This window comes from Lactuca saligna, chromosome 2 (genome assembly GCF_052625555.1).
Source record: "Lactuca saligna cultivar CGN05327 chromosome 2, ASM5262555v1, whole genome shotgun sequence".
In the NCBI taxonomy this organism is placed as follows: Eukaryota; Viridiplantae; Streptophyta; class Magnoliopsida; order Asterales; family Asteraceae; genus Lactuca; species Lactuca saligna.
The window spans coordinates 761,081-783,954 of NC_136418.1; the positions used below are offsets into that span (position 1 = coordinate 761,081).

The following is a 22,874-nucleotide window of genomic DNA, read 5'->3' on the forward strand; positions in this document are numbered from 1 at the left end:
TTAAATCTATTAGAGTGATGCTAGCAATTGCCGCATTTCATGATTATGAGATTTGGCAAACGGATGTCAAGACCGCTTTCCTTAACGGAAAGTTGGCTGAGGATGTTTACATGGCTCAGCCAGAGGGGTTTGTGGATCCGAAGCATCCGAATAGAGTGTGTAAGCTTGAGAAGTCTATTTATGGACTTAAGCAAGCGTCTCGCAGATGGAATCTTTGCTTCGATGAGAAAGTCAAAGAGTTTGGATTTGTACGAAGCGAAGACGAATCTTGTGTATATGTCAAAGCCAGTGGGAGTATAGTAAGCTTCCTCGTAAGCCCGAAAGCTTAGTGAGATACCCCCAAAATACCAACCACATATACGCCCTTCCAGGCTGCGACCTTCCGGTCCAAAACATATTGCCTTCCGGCCCATAACATAAATAGCATACATAACATAAAAGAACATAGAACAGCCATGCATATCGGGTCTACTGTGTGACTGGTCTGCCGTATCGGCCTTCAGTCCACCCTCCATGTCTAGTCATGTCCTTCGAGTCTGCAATGTGGTTAGTACGCCCGCACCGGGCCTTCAACCCACCTGTTCCATTCTCTGAGTCTACAGTATGACTGGTCCGCCCACATCGGGCCTTCAGTCGGCCTGGTCCACTCTCCGAGCCTCGGCATGTCTGGTCCGCCCTCGTGGGCCTACAGCCTATCCGGACCGCTCGCTGGGCCTTCGGAACAACCGGTCCGCCCTGGGTATCTTGGCCTACAGCACAAAGCAGGACCCGCCTCAACCCAACTCCAGTCCAAACAACCATGTGCACATAACATACAATCATATAACAATTCATAGCCCACAAACCGATCAAGCATATCACATAACATATCATTACCCTAACCAAGATACCGACCTAACCAGTCACTAGCATAGCATCACTCTATATATCGGGGAATCGACCTTAATCAGGTCTCTAGCGTATACCATCCTAGCTACCAGGATGCAGACATATCAAAGCAATATCATAACAACCATATCCGAATCTCAATCCAATAAAAAGGGTCGGCCTTGGTGCCTTAGACCCTGTCGATATAGTGAGGATAACTCACCTCGCGAATGTTGATACTCTGAACTGAATAAGCAGACTCTCGAACCACCAACTCACCGCAAATCCCGAACTAAAGATCATAACAAAATAAGCATTTGGTCAAACATACTTCCACTTATCGGGCCAAGACCAAAGTCCAAATCTCATACACAGTCCAACATTGGCCCAATTTACCAAATTGAGCCCACTCCACCAAATGGGCCTAGAACCAATGTCCATAACAATAATTGGGCCCAAAATACTCTATCCATAAATTCCCACACTTTGCCAGCCCAATAACCAACTGTCCATCAACGGCCCAAACTCAAAGCCCAAAAATGAAAGTCCAACAGGAGGAGTACGCTGGGCGTACCCTCCTTGGTACGCTGGGCGTACAGCAATGAAACGCAAATGAGGATCGGGGCTTTGGTCCGCTACGCGGGGCGTAACTGCAATGCTCAATAAGTCCTTTTAACCTCCTAATGGCTTAAGCTCTTATGCCCAAACTTCAGATCCATAGGCCAAATATGATTCGAATTCATAAAGTCTCAGACTTTATCACTTGGGATGTCCTTAAGCTCTTAATCCAAGGTCTTAATCCATTAAGACCTATATATCTCACACATGGAACAACTACAGCCCTTGGGACCTCATTTTTCTCACTCAAGACCTCTCCACACGTTCTTCTTCTTCTTTGACAACTTCTCCTTTCTCCTTCAAGCCTTTCTTTTGCTAAAAAGAGTTTTCCAAGGCCAAACACACCCAATAAAGGAGATAACACGAGATCTAGGGTTTCTCTGAGGTTGAAGATGAGCATAAGGAGGCTAAGGGGTGAACCAACATGTTCCTTATATAGTGGTTGACCCTAAAATAGGGTTTGGGGTTTCTGAGAGTACATTGGGCGTACCTCCTTGGTACGTTGGGCGTACTCACCCGACTACCCGCAACTTATCGCTCCCATACGCTGGGTGTACGTCCAGCTTACGATGGGCGTACCCAGCCAGACTTCAAAAGTAAATGCTTGCATGCATGGAACCATTTCCTCCAATTCCACACGGAACTATAACAATGATCAACTTCAAAACAACGCAACTCCTCTAATCTAAACCCGCTCCCAATTAACTTATCATTCATATGAGAGTGACGAGAAGCCCAATGCTTCTAACACATACGCCAGCCCGAAACCTTCTCGGATGAAACTTATTTCTCGTAAAAGGACTAGAATTACCCTTCCTCTTAAATCTCAGGGACTCATAATTAAACACTTAAAGAATGGGGTGTTACATTTCTCCCCCACTTAAATTATGCTTCGTCCTCGAAGCCTACGACAACTATACTCCGAAACTATCCCTGCAATGCTCCGCCTGGCATTCACCGAACCGGGCTAACCAAGACTCAACCATCGAAATCTGAAACCCAACTTTATCTTTCTTGCTGATAGGATGACACAAGCTTCAGCCCTAGAGCAACTCCCATGAGTTCTGTCACACCCCAAAACCAAGAATGGCGTAAACGTTCTGGGGCGGAGGATGTCATGTAAAGTATCACAACACAGTAAATGTAAATAAGCAAACAACATCATCCATTGCATTAAATATATAATTTTAATACAAGCGTGTTCTGTACAGTATAAACACCAAAAATAATGTATATCAAAATAATAAGATGAGTCTTGGATGCGCTCCATCTTCTCAAAAGTTGGCCTCGGTACCTGTCTACTGATGACCTGAGAATACAAGTTATTTTGAAAGAGTTTATCAGCATTAAGCTGGTGAGTTCATAAGTATTTTAGTGTTGGTATTTGTCATCAAAAAATGTTTGAACATGTATCAAGTATAAGTTTGTAAAATATGTGTAAAGGTTTGTAAGTGTTTGTAAGAGTTTGAATCTCTCAGAAAAACCTATATTTTCTATTAAAGTAGCCTTCTACCAAGGCTTAACTGTTTTGTATGCTCGTTTGTTGTAAAAGTGTGTAATTTCCCAAGTGTAACTATCATTTAACAAAATATAGTTTGTACATTAATGTTTAAGTGAGGTTATCACTAAAATATATAATGGGTAAATCATTGTAGTACTGTAGTTTTGTATTATAGGAACTACTGCTGTACTAACTACCTTAAACCGGATTTATATTAACGTATAATGTGATAAATTGCACCATACTATCGACTGGTAACAAAGACATACGAATGGTCGTAATAACGGAATGACGTTTGGCACCCGCAGACCTGCAGGTCCGGCTGTAGCTAGCAGCAAGGTGTAGGATAGTCAATCCAGTATAGATCTATACGCAAACTCACGCTCTCCCTCCAAGAGAATTATGGCTACAACTCGGGCCATGACAATTAAGGCATGCTCCGATACAGTGGATCACAATTGTTAATGTATTCTTGTATATGTAATGAAATGAACTGTTCTAGTATAGTTGTATATGTTCTTCCTCTAATATAGTTGTATATGTTCTCTGTCTAGTATAGTTGTATATGTTCTCTTTCTAGTATAGTTGTATATGTTCTCTTTCTAGTATAGTTGTACATGTTCTCTTTCTAGTATAGTTGTATAAGTACTCGTAGTAATAAGTATTAACTCATGAATGAACTGACTCATTTATCTAGAAATTGTAGTAGTATGATCCTATGTTACCCCGATGGTAACTTACTGATGATGTACTGATAAGTATGAATATGGAAATACTTTTATGTCTATACATGTATATTTGATATATAATTAATATTGAAACGACCTTCGGACAGTTACCCGAAATCCCACCAGACCACATCTCAATGCGCGAAAAGGAAATAGGGTGGATAGCCTTCCTAAGCCCTTTAAACATTTCTTATATGTCTATACATATATGGGCATGCAATTTATAAGAAGTAAAACAAAGTTTAATAAAAGCATTTGATAAGTAAAAGAGTTTGTAAAACATTTTGAAGTGAAACAGTTTGATAAACAGTTTGAACAGTGATAAAATCATTGGTTTTCTAGTTATTAATCACATGTGATTAATGTAATCATATGTGATTGATGTAATCATATGTGATTGATGTAATAATTGTAAGTGTTTAGCTTGTATCCCCCCCCCATAAAGTATTTAAAACATTTAAAAGCATTTTAAAGGTTAATTAAAGGGGTATGAACTCACTTGTGGTGAGTGGATTGGATTGAAGTATCGGATACCGTGCTAGGTGGCAAACAGAGACTTGTTCACACGTACGAGCCTAGTTATCATATAATGAGCATATATATAACTAATTAGCCAATTAATAACTTAATGAAATAAGTTGGGACACTTAGTAACATGTAAACACTTTGTATAAGTGTTATAGGTCCTAAGGGTTGCTTCTATGTTGCTATGGGACAAGGCTAAAGGGTTTAATGCTTCCAAGGGCCTTGTATAAGAGTTTACTACTCAATAAACTCCACACAAGGAGTTTACGGTCGTAAACCCTTGAGTTTACGGCCATGAACTCTTGTCTTGGTTGTTTTGGGTGTTTAAGTGTGCTAAATGAATTCTAGAATAAGCCTAGCATTGGTAGATTAATCCTTGAAGTAGTTTAAGGCCCTAGAATGCTCCTTTGATGAGTTTACGGCCTAAAGACCATAACCCCTAGAGTTTACGGCCGTAAACTCCTATGGGGTGTTTGTTTTAATTCTTTTAAGCCTCTTGCACACAAAGGATAGCTTCTAAGTTTTTGTTTAAGGCTAAAGGGGACTTTAGGCACACTTTTGTGCCTTTACTTGGTGTTTACGGCCCAAGAGTATTTCTTGTCCGTAAACTCCCTTTTAGGGATGACTTTGATGTGTTTTGGTCTCCAAATTAGGTACAAGCATTAGAGGGTAATTGCCTTCAAGCCTTAGGGGTGTTTAGGGCACATTTTGTCCCTTGAAATTGGAGTTTACAGCCTAAGACTTTCTTGGGCCGTGAACTTCTTAAACTATGTGTTCTTGATTGTGTTCTAGCCTCTAATGATCATACATAATGTCCTTAACTAGTTACCTAACAAGGAAATGGGACTAGATAGCCTTTAGGCTTCGTTTTGGAGTTTACTCCCCAAGAACGTTCTTGGGCGGTAAACTCCCGGATCTTACAAATTTGTCATATAAACAATGTTATAAAGCTTATAACAAGCATTAAAACACATTTAGGAAAGTAGACTCACGATTTGGGATGAAAACCCGAAGATCCGTGAGAGAGAAAATGGCTTTTCTCTAGTAGGAAATGTGAATAATGAATGAATTTAGTTCAGAAATCTATTTATAGTCCTGAAATATTTTGACAGAAAATATTTTTATTCCGGAAATGATTTATAATATATCCGAGTGTTGGAATAACAGTGTTGCACAAAACCGTAGCGCATCCACTCTCCTGATGTTTACTGAAGTGTATACCCTAAATTACTCCAACTTATACGAAAAGTCTGAAAATCGACTATGACTGTTATAACTTCTATTGAAGTGATACTATTTGTATAGAATGGAAATTTCGGGTTGTCACAAGTTCTCCACCGCAATCTCATAATCGCACCAAACTGGCTCTCGTGTCCTCGGGTTATGAAAAACCCCGATACACTGCTGACACTTCCAAACATCCTTCAGGATGCATTTTCATCACATAAAAAATCTATCTGGAATTCCGAAACTCCATCCATGCATTCCTGCCGAGACTCAGCAACCATCCAGCCCGGATATGCTCCCATACCACTGTCGTAATCTCGCTGCTCAATGACCATAATTGGGCAACTCCCATCATAACCATGTGCTGCTACTTCCACTTCCGTGGATTTACATTCCCTTATCATGACTGCTAACCATGCGATATACATGTCCTAAACCTGCTCGCAAGGACTCTCAAGTCCATGCACCACCTCCACTAATCACAATCAATACCCGGGGCCAGACCTTCTAATGCTAACACATCACAACATACTCAACCCATTTCCTCGAACCGATCCGATAATACCTACAAAGTCTTCAGCATGATTGGACCACCTCACCAGGTCTTCAGTCAATCTGGACCACTCTTAAAATATTCAGCCAATCTGGGCCGCCCTCCAGGGCCTTCAGTCTAGCTGGACCGTCCCCCGATCCTTCGGCCTGATTGGTACGCCTACCGGCCTTCAGTCTATCCGGACCGCTCAACTAGCATTCATCATTCCGAGTTATCTCTCTGGGATATCCTCCCATGCATACTGTTCTAGCCCTCTAGGGGTTCCGAACTCTATCTCCATCATACATACTCGATCCCAGCCTGATCCCAGGCCCTTCACAATCAATGCTATAGGTCTGTAACCCGCCCTGCACGCCTGCTACTCACCCATACCAGCCTGCTCTCGGCTGAAAGAAATACCGCCGAATCCCAAGCAGCTAAACAATCTCTCAAGCCTATCGATCATCCAGAGAATTTCCAATTCTCCCCCACTTTGGGCACTGACTATCAACCATCGGTCGCTATCACAGACCTCCCAAAATAACCTTGCACAAAACCCAACACTTACACGCAGACTGATTCCCACTGGCACTAGCAACCTTCACAAAAACACATTTCCACACTGATCATACCGCTCGAAAGGAACCCAATCTTCAATTATCCACTCCTCAGACTGCAGATGCTACCCGACATTCAACCAACGCCATTATTCCACTAATAACCCTCACAATGATAACCAACGAAAACACGAAACACAAATCCATAACCATACCAAACCCTCAAGGAACAATGGATACCAAAACGAAAAACCCATACAACACGACCAGCAAAGAATAACACACCACAATACTCACAAGATAAGAAGATATCAAGAAAGGAACATACCCGCAGCTGCATCCGGCATTGCTATGACCTCCCCTGCTGAAAGCTGAAAAGCACGGCCCTGAGCCCTTAGGGGCTCCGCTCCACCCTGACCTCCACCTATAATCCTCAAAGTGGCCGGTGCTGGAGCCTGCACCGGTCCTGCAACAAGCTATGGGTAGTTGACCCTCAAGTGCCCAACCTGATGACAATGATAACAAATTTTCAAATACCGAACTGGCACTGGCTGCCGACAATCCCTCGCATAGTGCCCCTCCTTTCCGCACTTGCGGCATGCACCACCGGACCGACAAACTCCGGTGTGACCCCTCCCACACTTTCCACAAACGTGGCTACCCTGATCTTCCATCTTAGAATCAATGGTCTTAGACCGTTTCGTCGCCGGCTGCGATTGCACCGAAGCTTGCCTCAGCTCACGCATCTGCAACTCAAGCTCTAACTCACGCCGCCTGGCGGCCTCCTGCAACTCCAACAAGGTCTCGCACCTCTACGCGGACACAAACTGTCTGATGTCTCTCTTTAGCATACTCAGATATCAGGACATCTGCTCCGAAGCGAACTCAGGGCAAAACATCGCCCTCTCAGTAAACATCCTGGTGATTTCCGTCACCGACTCCGAATCCTGCTTCAGCTCAAGGAACTCCTGAGCCAACCTTTCCCTCTCAACCTGCCGAACATAACGAGTGCTGAACATCTCTCTGAACTGATCCCATGAAACTGCAGCCCTCTGCGCATCCAAGTATGACCCCGTGGTCAATCTCCACCAATCCTTTTCCCCGAGCCTTAACAGGTTCAGAGCACACCTCACCCTCTGATCAGCAGGGCATGAACACGCGAAGAAACACCCCTCCACGTCTGATAACCATCTCATAGCAACGATCGGATCCTGAACTCCATCAAAGGTGGGAGGCTTCGTATTATCGAAGTCCCGATACTGAAAACCTCTACTAGCTCCTCCCCCTGCCACTGCTACAGCCGCTGTAGCCGCCACGGCAGCCGTCTCAGTGAGAGCCGCATAGCGCTCATCAAAATACTCCACCATGGTAGTCTTGATCGAACCAAACAGTTTCGGTAGCTCAGCCCGGAACAATGCAGCAACCTTATCATGCAGGATCTCATGAATCCTCGCATCCAACTCGCGCGTACTCATCTGACCGATAACCTCGGGCAGTACTGACCCGTCTGTAACTCCCTCTCCTGTACCCGATCCTGACCCGGATCCGCTCCCAGCATGCCTCAAAATCTCCATACTGAAAATAAACCACAAAACCTCAAACACTTCCCCTATCCTGGGAACTAACTGTTGGGTTTTGAGCATTCTAACACTCCTAAGTGTACATGCAACCCTAAATACCTTGGATCTATGTTTTCTCTATTATACATGCAATAAGAATATCCAAGGTATTATCCTAATCTAGCATACAAAACAATGAGTGTAATAAGATAGAATACATACCTCTTTGATGTAGAAAGTCTTCATGAAGCTTGAGTGCCTAGCCCCAATAGTGTGGAAGCCTCAAATGGAATCGCAGTTATCAAAACACTTAGAATAACTTGAGAGAGTTCTACACTTCATGAAATCGGCTAGCCCTCTCTAGAAAATACTAGTGGCCGATTTTTGTCAAGAATAAGATCTTTATATAGTGTTACAATTAGGGTAAATCCTTAATTGTCATGGCTTTCCATTTCCTTGGATCCATGGGTTCAAATACACCATGGAGCATCCATGGACCATCCTATGGGTTTTAGCCCAACTTGATTTTCCATGGAGCATTAGCCCACTATATAAGTATGGATGATTTACACAATCAACCCATATATTTAATTAGTCTTCTTTTGATCACTTAATTAATCCTAGATTAATTCTTGATCAATACTAATTAAATAATCTTATTATTCTTATTATTAATATACTAGAACTTATAATATATTAATAACCATAAGTGTCTTATTTCTCTCATTATAGTCTATCCAAGTGCATGATGGTATGCAACCCAAATGGACCATGTCGGGTCGGGTCAAGTCTTACCAATTATAGTTATGGACTTAGACATTAATCCAACAGTCTCCCACTTGGATAAGTCTAAAACTATTATTGCGTATGACTTCAGGAACCAACTGGCAATCGTAGCTCTCAAAAGCTTCTGTCGAACTTTGACCTTGTAGATGAACTCTGATCTTCTCAATGACTTGTCCATTAGATAAGGGATCATATAATCCTCTGTTCTCATGATATCAGCCGGACAAATACATGGAACAACGTCGTACTTATTGTCCAGCAGTTTGTTTCCCGATTTTCGATTTGTTTGACAAAGAACTTAATCGAACACATCAATTCAGTTCTTACCGGCCGGTACATAGGTCACAACAAAATCATCGAGGGGCCCAGATATCGCTTCTATTTCTAGAAGGAACAGATAAACTTCGACTCATATGCTTATTCTACTACTTGTTGAATTGTACACAAAGGCACGTTTTATAACATCAAGTTACTGATGCGTTTACGTGCAATCAATGCACAACCAACTCATAGGTAACAACTCATATCTCTAGGTTTGAAGATTTATATGATATTACCGTCTCACGATCACTCGAGATAAATTCCATGAAGTGATACAAGTGAGCGTGGGTTTATTCCAATACTCATAACTTATGAGCACTCATGAATGTTGTAGCAACCATTGCCATGACTAAACCCATTTAGCCATCTACAAACCCGATTCATGACAGTCTTGATTCATACCTACTTCCAACATATGAACGACTGTGGAGTGTTTAAATAACTTAGTCATTCAGAAAGAATATCCTAGCTATTTTGGAAGTCAAAACATGCAAAGTGAAACACAATAATAATCGAATATAATATGGTCTCAGAACCCTTTTGAATATAAATAAAACCACTTTTTATTTATCACCATATTGATTACACATTATTCAATGTTTCAAATAATCAACTTAAGACTTGAATAAAAACAACAGTCGTCCCATGCTCCTAGCATGTACACTTTGTTTTCTAAACAATAGTTATGCCATACCCCAAGTATGCACACTATGTTTGTCTATGATCCTTACATTGTGATGTAGATCAATTGAACATGATTCCATTGATACTCATTTCACAATCCCAAATCCTTATTGTAAATGTGAGAATCCCCGATTCCTATCATTTACTAAAAACTGTTAGATTCTAAACTTATATGCATTGATCCTCTTGTAATGATTATGCACGAAGTCAGAAGGACTTGACAACAACCATTACAGAGCATTCCAAAGGAGATCAGCTCCTTGGGAACATCCTTCTTGCATTAAGTTTCCTAATCTTACACAGATTGAATAATTTCTAACTTTGAAACATTTCCAGATTCCATTTTGACTATCACTTCTGAACAAGAGTTGCCTCCTTACAGATTATGTCAATATGGTCCTTCCAGAATTATCACTATACTTCCAATTGTCCCTGAGCAACCAATCTTTGGCGAACCTCAGATTTGTCCACGACAATTGCTTAATCACTTTAGTCATATCCAGTTCTAGACTTTTCCCTTCTCAATGCCTTAAGCATTTGGAAAATTTAGAAAGGATGAATATTATAGAACATGAAATCGATCCTATATTCGAAGCATATGGGACACGATTCATGATGTTTGACATAAAGACATGATACTAGACAAGTCTTTTGCTACAATATTTTTTATTTGTCATGTTTTCAAAATTTAACTATGAAGAGGGATGCCGTAATCATAATCGAATTTTGAAAACGCAATATATATATATAGAATTTCCTCAAGTTGAACCATTCCAACACAAAATTCATATATATTCTTGACTAAAGATGATTAAAATCTTAATCTAAGCTTTAGAATTGAAATGAAGTATAATTTCCTCTCCCTTAATTATAGCAAAAAAACTTTTCAACCACTGCAACTTCACGGATTGAAACTTTGTTTTCTATAATTAACATTGCTAGCTTGCAATACTAATCATAATAATCATGCTCCCACTAACATGATGATTATCAGCATAACACTTATGCTCCCACTAGCTCTGACATATTTTCAGAAATCTGCTGGACTTCTCAATTTCTTAGGCATTTGCCATTTCTCACAAGTCCATGTTAGTGTGCCGGTTAACCACACGCACTCCACTAACGACTTTTGAAAATGCAAATAACACAATTGCTATCTACGTAAAATCTACTTAGTGAAAGCGTTTCCTCACCATCATTTTCATGAATCGGAGAGAAACCTTATGACAATTAGATTTTAAAGTGTATGACTTCCTATCCATGTGAATTTGTCAAAACCATAATCACAAGACAAGGTTAGTGACAAATTCAAACTCATATGGATTGAACTTGTTCAATCTTAATTTCTTGTCACCTTGGTAGCACAAGGCCCACCAATGCTTCCAAGTTGAACTCTGATAACTCACATGCAAATTCAACTTATTTGAAGTAGGTACAGAAATAAGAATTATGTCAACACGATAGGTTGCAAACCTTAAGTCGTGTGCTAGTGATAAATTACAGGTTTTACTCTTGATTAAATCTTGAAACTCTTTCAGGATCTTTAAGGCTCCCACTGTCCCTTTGACATATAAGTTTCCCCAGTCAAGAACCATTCCTTGACAAAACAAATATTCAAGGGATAGTGCGGATTCTTATCAAGACTAACACTTCACACAATTGGTCTTAGTTGGTCTTTGTCTCATTCAAGACATCACAACTTACCAATCTCAAATGTACAAGAGTAGAAACATTTCACACTACATTTGATAAGTGTTTTAAACCTTACTTTATGTCACTCAATGTTACAATCTTGGAGTATGACTCTAAGAATTGTTTTGGAACGAAGTATGACTCATCTTCTTGATCTTAACCAACCCAACAATTCATGACCTCTCTTCTTAGCCATAACAGTGCACTAAGACATCCTTAGAGTATGAATTTGTGATATGGTTTCTATATCATTAAGATGATCATAAAACTAATACTAAAGTACTCTCCCATCTTTTCAGATTTGAGAAACTTTTATCCTTCTACCTAATTTGATTCTTCTTATTCGCTCTGCCATACATTGGAACCTTTTCAATGTTACAGAATTATACTTAACCTTATAAGTATAATCATATTTACTAATCTTTAGTAAATCATGACAAATCAATCTTTGTGGTGGACCTTGACCAGTGCACACCCAGTGTACCTAATTCCTTAGTCCTTCAATTGACTCACATATACATGTGATCAAAGAATTAGTCTTAATTTTTCAAAGATGAAAATTCTCATTCATCATACAATACAACTTGTAGGATTCCAAGTTTCTGTCCAATTGAAACTTGGGTGATGAAAAACTTTCTTCATTTGGTAAATTCAGACACTACCACAAATGAAAGAATCAAATCCACTTTCCAATATTGCTATTACTGGAAACATATAAGCAACAATTTTCCACAGATGCCATTGTAAGGATATTTTTTAAAATAAATAAAATTAAAACCCTTTTTTCTTTTATTTTAAAACTTTGCGGAAAAACTTATCCTTACAATCCACATGAAAACCTTGTTGTTATCTATTCACAAGCAATATATTATAACTCCTAAGAAGTAGCTCAAGAATCCGATCTTTAAACTACGCGATAGAAATCCATTTACGCGATCAGATTCAGCATATTCTTTCTTTAAGTTTCTTTACCTTTTCTTTGATTCTTAAAACATCACCATGTGACCCACTCACATCATGTATCAAGAATCTCAGAATAGAAACTTAGCAGAGTTAGATAGTGGACTTTACCTGAAGTAGAGTCAAACTTATCGACTTTAACATCCTTAGGTAAATTATGGCAGCTTTGCAACCAATGCCCCTTTCTTTGGCAATATAAACATATGGACCCTTTGATAATGGTACACGGGACTATCACAGACTTAGTTTTTCTCTTTACCATTTGGTCAACCGAGTTGACTATGGCCAGTCCCTTTCCATTGGGAAGAGAATGCTTTTCTGGATTTCCTGTGTCACTATTGTCAATGTCCATCAAGTTTTGAGGAAGTTGATCTTAACAAATGGATAAAATCATTAAGGGTCTTGTCATAGTCCTTTTCATAGGTGTTCCAAAAGAACTCACTATGTGACTTAGAAAGTGATTGAACCACCAACTTTCTCAAGACTTTGACACCCAACTCTCCCGGCTTGTCAATATGTGACTACATCTCCAAGATGTGACCACACCAAGACCTTTACTTGCCAATAGGGCTCGAGTGACCTTAAACTTTTCAAGAACTTGTGGGGTAGGGAGAATAATTGGAGGAGATAGAGGAAGTGAAGCATGATATTGAGGAACATCATCTTCAAGAGATTTGGGAAGATCATAAATGTCTAAACCAGACATGTTTTGGGAGATATTCAACATAGTTGTTTAAAGTCCTTAATATGACACCCAATATGAAATATTAAGGCTAGGACCCAACACAATATTTTATAATTTGGAAGAGGGATGCCGTAATCCAAGCTATAAAATATTTGAAGGTAGGCGAATGACGATTCACCAATTTCCACCATGAAAAACGAAATAATTTATTAGGTTTTAATTGGATTTGAAATTCCTAGATCTTTTGAGATTCATTGAACTTTTCAATGGCATGTTTCAATCTCGAGTGTGCCCTCTCAAATATTGTGACTGGGATGCCGAGGATCACAAAACAAGGTGTGAATAACCATACCAATTCACTTGGTACCCTTAATATTATCACCTAATCAATGTGCCAGTTAACCACACACGCTCCATTGATCTATGACAAACATTAAGTCACCCTTCGTGGTCCTTACTAGTCCAAGTTAGTGTGCCGGTTAACCACACACGCTCCACCAACGACTTGGTAAGTTACAAAGTGTGAATTCCATGGGCTAGCACCAAATTCACATTTTTCCTAAAGTAACTAAGATTGGGAATTATTAAGATTTTAGTTACTTAGTATTTATCATTAATACTTTTAATGAAGGGAGAATTTAAAGTCATTGTCCTACCCGTTCGGCTAACGACCCTCCACCAGTCAAGCAAGCGGTGGGTGAGAGTATACACCCATTAAGTCGCCATTTTATAGGCAACAACCTTATACCCACCTTATAGACCGGTTTCGTGAATGAGGCCTACTAACGGTAAAACGACTTGTTCTTATACATATATATAATAATTAACCATTAATGTTATAAATAGTATAAGTGTTGAATTTTAACTCTTTAGAATTCTAAGGGCTAACTTGGAATTAAAGTATTCATAAGAGAAAACTTTTCATATTCCAAAACTTGAGGGCAAGTTTTGAAACTATTCAAAACTAATTAATTCCATAACTTATTTGTTTAAAGTAGTTTTAATCCAAAAAAACTCTTCAAGTTCCATAACTTATGGAAGACTTTAAACTAATAAGAGAATTAACTTTTCTTTATTTTTATAACTTATGGAATTAATTAAGGTTACACTTTATTTATTTATTTATTTATTAATGAAGTGACTCTTAAACTTCCATAACTTGAGGACAAGTTATGGAGTCATAAAAAAAATTCAATGACACAAGACTCTTCATTTTGTAACCATTACCAACTTTTATGAGTTTTATGAGTCTTTAATGTGACTCTTCATGTAACTTGAGGACAAGTTACACAAACACATTTTATACTCAACTCTTAGATTAAAATGGATTGAAAACAACTATTTCAATTAACTTTTCTATTAATCTAAGCAACTCATAAGAACAAGATAATTCAAATCAAACTTTCTCATGTAATTAGTCTAAACCTTAAACTAATACAAAACATGAATCTATTGACAATTATCTTTGAAAATGGATTAGCATGAACATTACCACATTCAAAACAAGTTTATAAGTTCAAAAACAACTTAGGGTAATGTTCCTAGTCCATTTCTAGCCAAAAACCTCGAAAATATGCTGTCTGGGGGTCCAACTCGTCGAGTGCATGAACCAACTCGGCGAGTTGGATCGTTTTGATCAATTTTTAGGCATGGACTCGCCGAGTCCATTGATGGACTCGCCGAGTCTGATGATCAAACAGCAACACTTTCGATTTTTTAAGCAGTTTTGCAGGTATAACAAGAAAACAAGCCTACGCTCTGATACCACTGTTGGGTTTTGAGCATTCTAACACTCCTAAGTGTACATGCAACCCTAAATACCTTGGATCTATGTTTTCTCTATTATACATGCAATAAGAATATCCAAGGTATTATCCTAATCTAGCATACAAAACAATGAGTGTAATAAGATAGAATACATACCTCTTTGATGTAGAAAGTCTTCATGAAGCTTGAGTGCCTAGCCCCAATAGTGTGGAAGCCTCAAATGGAATCGCAGTTATCAAAACACTTAGAATAACTTGAGAGAGTTCTACACTTCATGAAATCGGCTAGCCCTCTCTAGAAAATACTAGTGGCCGATTTTTGTCAAGAATAAGATCTTTATATAGTGTTACAATTAGGGTAAATCCTTAATTGTCATGGCTTTCCATTTCCTTGGATCCATGGGTTCAAATACACCATGGAGCATCCATGGACCATCCTATGGGTTTTAGCCCAACTTGATTTTCCATGGAGCATTAGCCCACTATATAAGTATGGATGATTTACACAATCAACCCATATATTTAATTAGTCTTCTTTTGATCACTTAATTAATCCTAGATTAATTCTTGATCAATACTAATTAAATAATCTTATTATTCTTATTATTAATATATTAGAACTTATAATATATTAATAACCATAAGTGTCTTATTTCTCTCATTATAGTCTATCCAAGTGCATGATGGTATGCAACCCAAATGGACCATGCCGGGTCGGGTCAAGTCTTACCAATTATAGTTATGGACTTAGACATTAATCCAACACTAACTCTCAACCCAACCCTAGAGGGCATGGTTTCCCTGATACGCGTATGGGTCCTGTGCTTTCAGTAGTACGGGCCCATACTACCTTTCACACCTACCCATATTTGTATGAAGTACTACCACAACGCCCTGGTGACAAATATACATAGCAAGCGCTCGATCCTCACTCTTAGAGGAACACTGGAAATCTCATACAGAGGGAAACCCTAGGCTAGCAGGCATCATAAAACAGGCAACATTATCATGAAATCCTGAAGATCCCTAGCCTAGTACTAGTATGTTGTTCTATCAAAGCTCGAAAACAATTTTTATGTATGGTATTTTGGGGTTACTTACTGGCTCCGGTTGATCGTACCTCCGCGTCCTCTTTTTACTTAATTTGAAAACCATTTGAAATTCTCTTTTTGAAAACTCTCCTTGATTTGAGACTGGATTCACACGAATGTTCCTCAATTCACTCAAACCAAGGCTCTGATACCAACTTGTAACGACCAAAAATTTCAACACAATTTAAACTTTTCAAAAACAATCCATTTTAATAACGTTATTACAAAAAGGTTTTCAATACATTTATTATCAGAGTATTCCCAGAATCATGCCATAAACATAAACACGAGGAGCGGTACGATCACGCCTTCGCCTTGCCACGGTCTCCTGGAGAACCTGAAAAACATTTAAACCACAACTGTAAGCCCAAAATCTTAGTGAGATACCCCCAAAATACCAACCACATATACGCCCTTCCAGGCTACGACCTTCCGGTCCAAAACATATTGCCTTCCGGCCCATAACATAAATAGCATACATAACATAAAAGAACATAGAACAGTCATGCATATCGGGTCTACTATGTGACTGGTCTGCCGTATCGGCCTTCATTCCACCCTCCATGTCTAGTCATGTCCTTCGAGTCTGCAGTGTGGTTGGTCCGCCCGCACTAGGCGTTCAACCCACCTGTTCCACTCTCTGAGTCTACAGTATGACTGGTCCGCCCGCATCGGGCCTTCAGTCGGCCTGGTCCACTCTCCGAGCCTCGGCATGTCTGGTTCGCCCTCGTAGGCCTACAGCCTATCCGGACCGCTCGATGGGCCTTCGGAACAACCGGTCCGCCCTGGGTATCTTGGCCTACAGCACAAAGCAGGACCCGCCTCAACCCAACTCCAGTCCAAACAACCATGTGCACATAACATACAATCATATAACAATTCATAGCCCACAAACCGATCAAGCATATCACATAACATATCATTACCCTAACCAAGATACCGACCTAACCAGTCACTAGCATAGCATCACTCTATATATCGGGGAATCGACCTTAATCAGGTCTCTAGCGTATACCATCCTAGCTACCAGGATGCAGACATATCAAAGCAATATCATAACAACCATATCCGAATCTCAATCCAATAAAAAGGGTCGGCCTTGGTGCCTTAGACCCTGTCGATATAGTGAGGATAACTCACCTCGCGAATGCCGATACTCTGAACTGAATAAGCAGACTCTCGAACCACCAACTCACCGCAAATCCCGAACTAACCATTATAACAAAATAAGCATTTGGTCAAACATACTTCCACTTATCGGGCCAAGACCAAAGTCCAAATCTCATACAAAGTCCAACATTGGCCCAATTTACCAAATTGGGCCCACTCCACCAAATGGGCCTAGAACCAATGTCCATAACAATAATTGGGCCCAAAATACTCTATCCATAAATTCCCAGACTTGGCCAGCCCTATAACCAACTGTCCATCAACGACCCAAACTCAAAGCCCAAAAATGAAAGTCCAACAGGAGGACTACGCTGGGCGTACCATCCTTGGTACGCTGGGCGTACAACAATGAAATGCAAATGAGGATCGGGGCTTTGGCCCGCTACGTGGGGCGTAACTGCAATGCTCAATAAGTCCTTTTAACCTCCTAATGGCTTAAGCTCTTAAGCCCAAACTTCAGATCCATAGGCCAAATATGATTAGAATTCATAAAGTCTCAGACTTTATCACTTGGGACGTCCTTAAGCTCTTAATCCAAGGTCTTAATCCATTAAGACCTATATATCTCACACATGGAACAACTACAGCCCTTGGGACCTCATTTTTCTCACTCAAGACCTCTCCAAAGGTCTGAAAGGACAGGTAATCTTGACCAACTCGAAATATGCAACAAGGTGAGGACTTTTGGGACAAGAATGGTGACAAAGCTTCAAAATACATAGATCTATAAAATATGAAGGTCAAGCAAGAAGCTTTATACCTCAAACAAGCTCCAAAGGATGGTATCTCTTCAGATCTACAAGCTCCACACGTTCTTCTTCTTCTTTGACAACTTCTCCTTTCTCCTTCAAGCCTTTCTTTTGCCAAAAAGAGTTTTCCAAGGCCAAACACACCCAATAAAGGAGAGAACACGAGATCTAGCGTTTCTCTGAGGTTGAAGATGAGCATAAGGAGGCTAAGGGGTGAACCAACATGTTCCTTATATAGTGGCTGACCCTAAAATAGGGTTTGGGGTTTCTGAGAGTACGTTGGGCGTACCTCCCTGGTACGCTGGGCGTACTCACCCGACCACCCGCAACTTATCGCTCCCATACGCTGGGCATACATCCAGCTTACGTTGGGCGTACCCAGCCAGACTTCAAAAGTAAATGCTTGCATGCATGCCATGCATGCATGGAACCATTTCCTCAAATTCCACACAGAGCTATAACAATGATCAACTTCAAAACACCGCAACTCCTTTAATCTAAACCCGCTCCCAATTAACTTATCATGCATACGATAGTGACGAGAAGCCCAATGCTTCTAACACATACGCCAGCCCGAAACCTTCTCGGATGAAACTCATTTCTCGTAGAAGGATCAAAATTACCCTTCCTCTTAAATCTCAGGGACTCATAATTAAACACTTAAAGAACGGGGTGTTACACATAGATTTGGGTAGGAGAAAGAGAAATGGACCATTTCCTCTTAAAATTTATTAAATACTTAAAAAGATCTTAAAAATACGAAAAAATGATATACTAATAGTTTTTTCAATTTGGACAAAAACGAAAACTAAATACACATATTGAAAAGGACCATCAATCTAAAAATTTAGTGTTTGAATATTTTTCTTAAAAAAATACATACCACAAGAACTATTTTTTGCAATTTTGTTTGGAAATTATCTTTAAATGAAATTACCGAATCATCTTATTTATTTAATTAATGATTTATCTATTTTTCAATTCTAATTGGTTTCTACAATTCTACACCATACAATAAATGTTGAATTTATATAAACATATTTCAATCTATATATAAAAATGAAGTTACGGTAAAACATTTTTTTTACAAGTTTAAGACTTGAATATAATTTTCCGTGCTAAAAAAAATTGCTTGAAATATAAAATAGGAAAACCCACCAAAACAAACCAGGGTAAAGATCCTAGAAAGGAGATCTAACCCAATTACCCAAGGGCTTTGCTTTTGCACTTTCCTTTTTTCCGTTTTCAGAGTACACAAGGTGGTGAATTGATGTTTTGCATTTCAGTGCATTTTGTGTTTCTCATCATTATATAAACCGCCTACAATCGACGTCGATCACAAAACCCCCTTTCCCATAAAACTCAAACCGATTAAATTTCTTGATCGTATTCCATAACAGTAGTTGTAGAAACTTGAACAAATGGCAACGGTACTGACGTGGATGGTGATAGCAACGGCATTCAGTTTCAGTGTTGCTGCTCCTGAAGAAGCTCTCATCTCTCGAATTGCATTTGGTTCTTGCGCTAATCAGACCTCTCCACAGGTAGAATTCCGTTGTTCTCATGACAAAATTAGTGTATTACTAGCCCGAGGAAGAACAAAAAGAAGTGCAGTTTGATTTTTGATGTCAAACGATTTTGATTTTAATGTCAAACGTTTAGTTTTGATATGGAAATTGAACGTGAATACAAAAAGCTTTTCAATCATCAATTGCCGACTGCAAAAACTTTATGCTATAATAGATACTGCAAATAAAATGATCTATACATAACTACCTGTTTTGAAGTTGAAAATGAAGGTAGAGCTTGTATTTTTGAAAAAAGAAAGGGGTGTTTTTTTAGGGTATAGGGCTAATCCGAATTTGAATCTCTTATTTGCAGCCTATATGGGACGCTATAGTAAATTTCAAACCTCAAGTTTTTATTTGGCTTGGGGATAATATATATGGAGATATCAGGAGGCCTTTTAAATTGTTTGGGAATGAGAGAACCATTGGGCCATGGAAGAACGTTCCTAGGTTTGTTCCTTCTTCAGTGGATGAAATGCAAGAGAAATACAAGATTGCAAAGAAGAATCATGGTTATTCGCGTCTCCGTGAGATTGCTAAGGTGCTTCTTTACTTCCTAAACAACTTTTGGGCTTCATTAACACTGAGTTTTGGTATTGTTTCATGGTGCAAGTATATTGTAGGTGATTGGCACTTGGGATGATCATGATTATGGATTGAATGATGCTGGGAAAGAATTTAAAGGGAAAGATACCAATCAAAAGCTTATGCTGGATTTCTTGGATGAACCCCATGATAGTCCAAGGTAAATACTGCTTAAAAAAAAAAAAAAGCAGTTTCCACTTTCCATGTTATTGTTGATAATTACTCAAATGGGGATATGCTTGCTTCTGTAGACGTAAGCAGGCTGGTGTTTATGCATCTTACACATTTGGTCCTGAGGGTAGACAGATCAAGGTATTATTTGTTATATATTACTGGATTTGTTTGGTTTTTTTTTTCTTATCAATATATAGATGCGTAGTGTATGTGTATCTGACTTATTTGGGTTTAGGTGATTCTTTTGGATACTAGATACCACAGAGACCCCCTACGCAGTGATGGAACTATTTTGGGAACTGCACAATGGAAGTGGTTAGAAAAGGAGTTGAATGATCAACCTTCAGCAATAACAATAATTGGTTCATCTATTCAGGTATATAACTTTCTTATTTCACAAATAATCATCAGTTTATCATTTATGCCAAATACAATCACAAAGAATACAATTAGAGGTTTAATAATGGATGCCTAAATTTCAGGTTGTATCAAATCTTTCAGCATGTACGGGTCCTTTATTCTACATGGAGAGCTGGGGACGTTTTCCAAGCGACAGAAAACATCTTTTTAACATGATATCAGATAGCAAGGTATTTATATTTTTATTCTGATTGAGATTTGAGAGTTTTAATTTTTATTTATTAATATAACAGAGAGATGGGGTTGTATTCATAAGTGGAGATGTACATTTTGGAGAAATAACACGATTCGATTGTGGGACCACGTATCCCTTGTATGACATCACCTCAAGTGGTCTTACCCAAGCTGTTGAGAAGGTGATCCCTTCATTTCTACATTTTGGGCTGAGATTCTTGGCATGGGTCACACCTACCACCATGAGAGTTATCAACAACAACTGCAAATACAAATCATGCACATACGGTTTCTCTTTCTCCCTATTTAATCCATTATTTATAATTTTTAAATTATAATTTATAATGTATAATGTATAGGACAACCTAATTTTGGAGTTATACAAGTAGATTGGGAGGCAAAACCCGTGAGTTTGAGATTTGAAGTGAGAGGCGTAAGTGGTGAGGTTGTTAATAGTGTGACTACATCATTGCCTGATCTTAAAACCAAAACCAAAAAGACGCAATTACCCCAACAACACTGTAATCTTGAAGTTGATTTACCATGGCTTACAAGACATCGCTTGGCTATCTTATTCTCCTTTTTTGTAACCGGTATGTTATTATATTTTCAATTACAATTCTACCCTTACCTTTTTTTTTTTTTTTTTAAAAAAAAAAGGCACAGCTGGTTGGTTGAAACTTTATTTATACTTCAATATATATATATATATATATATATATATATATATATATATATATATATATATATATATATATATATATATATATATAGAGAGAGAGAGAGAGAGAGAGAGAGAGAGAGAGAAATTTGCAAATTTGGTCCCTGTGCTTTTTTTGTTTATAGGCCCAAAAATGAAACTTTTTGAAAATTTTCTTCTTATATCACTGTTTCATCTGTGGACTTGAACCAAAAAGAAAAGGAAAAACAGAAAACACTGGAACGAAATTTGTAATTTAGTCTTTTATATAAGGGGGGTATAGTGGTGTTTTAGGAAGAAAGGAATTGAATACCTTTCCTTCCACCCTCCCATAGAAGAAATGGTGAAATCCATCAAAAAAAAAAAAAAAAAAAATGATTTTCAATTCCATCTCTTTGGCAACCAAACAAATACTATGGAACGGAATCTTGCATTCCATTGGAATCCATCAGAATCTGCAAACTAAACACAAAGCGTAATGAAAATTTGAGAAAGTGGAGGTGGTGTGAAGTGTTGACTTTTTATTTAACTTTATTATTTTATTTTATTTTTTTATTTTTTTTGTTGTAGTGCTGATTGTGGTGCAGGTAGGAGGTTTGTACGTGGTGATTTCGTTGATGGTTAAATGCCTGCGGAAGTGCAAGCTTGATTGACTTGACTCACTGAAATTTTGTAGATGCTTTTTGGTGATTTATTTAGAATATAATACGTAGAGTCTAAGTTTATATGTTTATAACAAATTAATCAAATCCGGTTTTTTCTTTTTTTTCTTTTTCTTTTTCTGTCACAAGCTGAATATGACATAGGCTATGTCGGTTTTACTTTTAGTAATTTGGATGGATTTTGTTGTTTCATCGTAATTCTTGGCTTTTAGAAAAAAAAAAAAAAAAAAAAAGAAGATATATTTGACATTTTTTCAAAATCATGGCAATTTCTCAAAAAAGCTGAAATATACGTTGGGTAAGAACTAAGATTTGTCAAATCACAATCTCTTAGTGCGTGAGACTATTTTATGAGAGCAAAGATTTTGAATCTTAGAATTGTCAAATCCAACTATTTTGTGGAACAGGTTTCCTGAGATAGTCATTTGAACTACTTTTTTTTTTCTTCCACTTGAGTGTGTTTCCGTTTGGCATGATTAGAGGCCCCATGTTAAAAGCAAGAGCATGTTAGATTTGATGGGATTCGATTAAATCCAATAGGAAGATGTTTTTCATTTAACCAGATTTCATATC

The 22,874-nt window shown here is 38.6% G+C and overlaps 1 protein-coding gene across 2 annotated transcripts; it reads left to right on the forward strand.

Annotated features, from left to right (window-relative positions):
* The first annotated feature begins 19,200 nt into the window (after positions 1–19,200).
* LOC145030561 (Calcineurin-like metallo-phosphoesterase superfamily protein) lies at positions 19,201–22,493 on the forward strand. 2 transcript variants are annotated; one of them, XM_078978915.1, is made up of 9 exons: positions 19,201–19,562; positions 19,900–20,127; positions 20,210–20,331; positions 20,423–20,483; positions 20,581–20,721; positions 20,828–20,935; positions 20,999–21,227; positions 21,299–21,532; positions 22,210–22,493. In XM_078978915.1, the coding sequence occupies exons 1-9, from the start codon at positions 19,440–19,442 to the stop codon at positions 22,290–22,292; spliced, it is 1,329 nt and encodes a 442-aa protein (XP_078835041.1). In that variant the 5' UTR covers positions 19,201–19,439; the 3' UTR covers positions 22,293–22,493. The 2 variants fall into 2 exon arrangements, with proteins under 2 accessions (XP_078835041.1, XP_078835042.1); XM_078978916.1 differs by having other exon boundaries at positions 22,227–22,493.
* Positions 22,494–22,874: the final 381 nt, after the last annotated feature.

Coding starts and splice junctions, on each gene's coding strand:
- LOC145030561 (XM_078978915.1), top strand. CDS start 19,440: ATGGCAACGGTACTGACGTGGATGGTGATAGCAACGGCATTCAGTTTC. Junction 20,722..20,827: donor TAATTGGTTCATCTATTCAG/GTATATAACTTT, acceptor CCTAAATTTCAG/GTTGTATCAAATCTTTCAGC. Junction 20,936..20,998: donor ACATGATATCAGATAGCAAG/GTATTTATATTT, acceptor TTAATATAACAG/AGAGATGGGGTTGTATTCAT.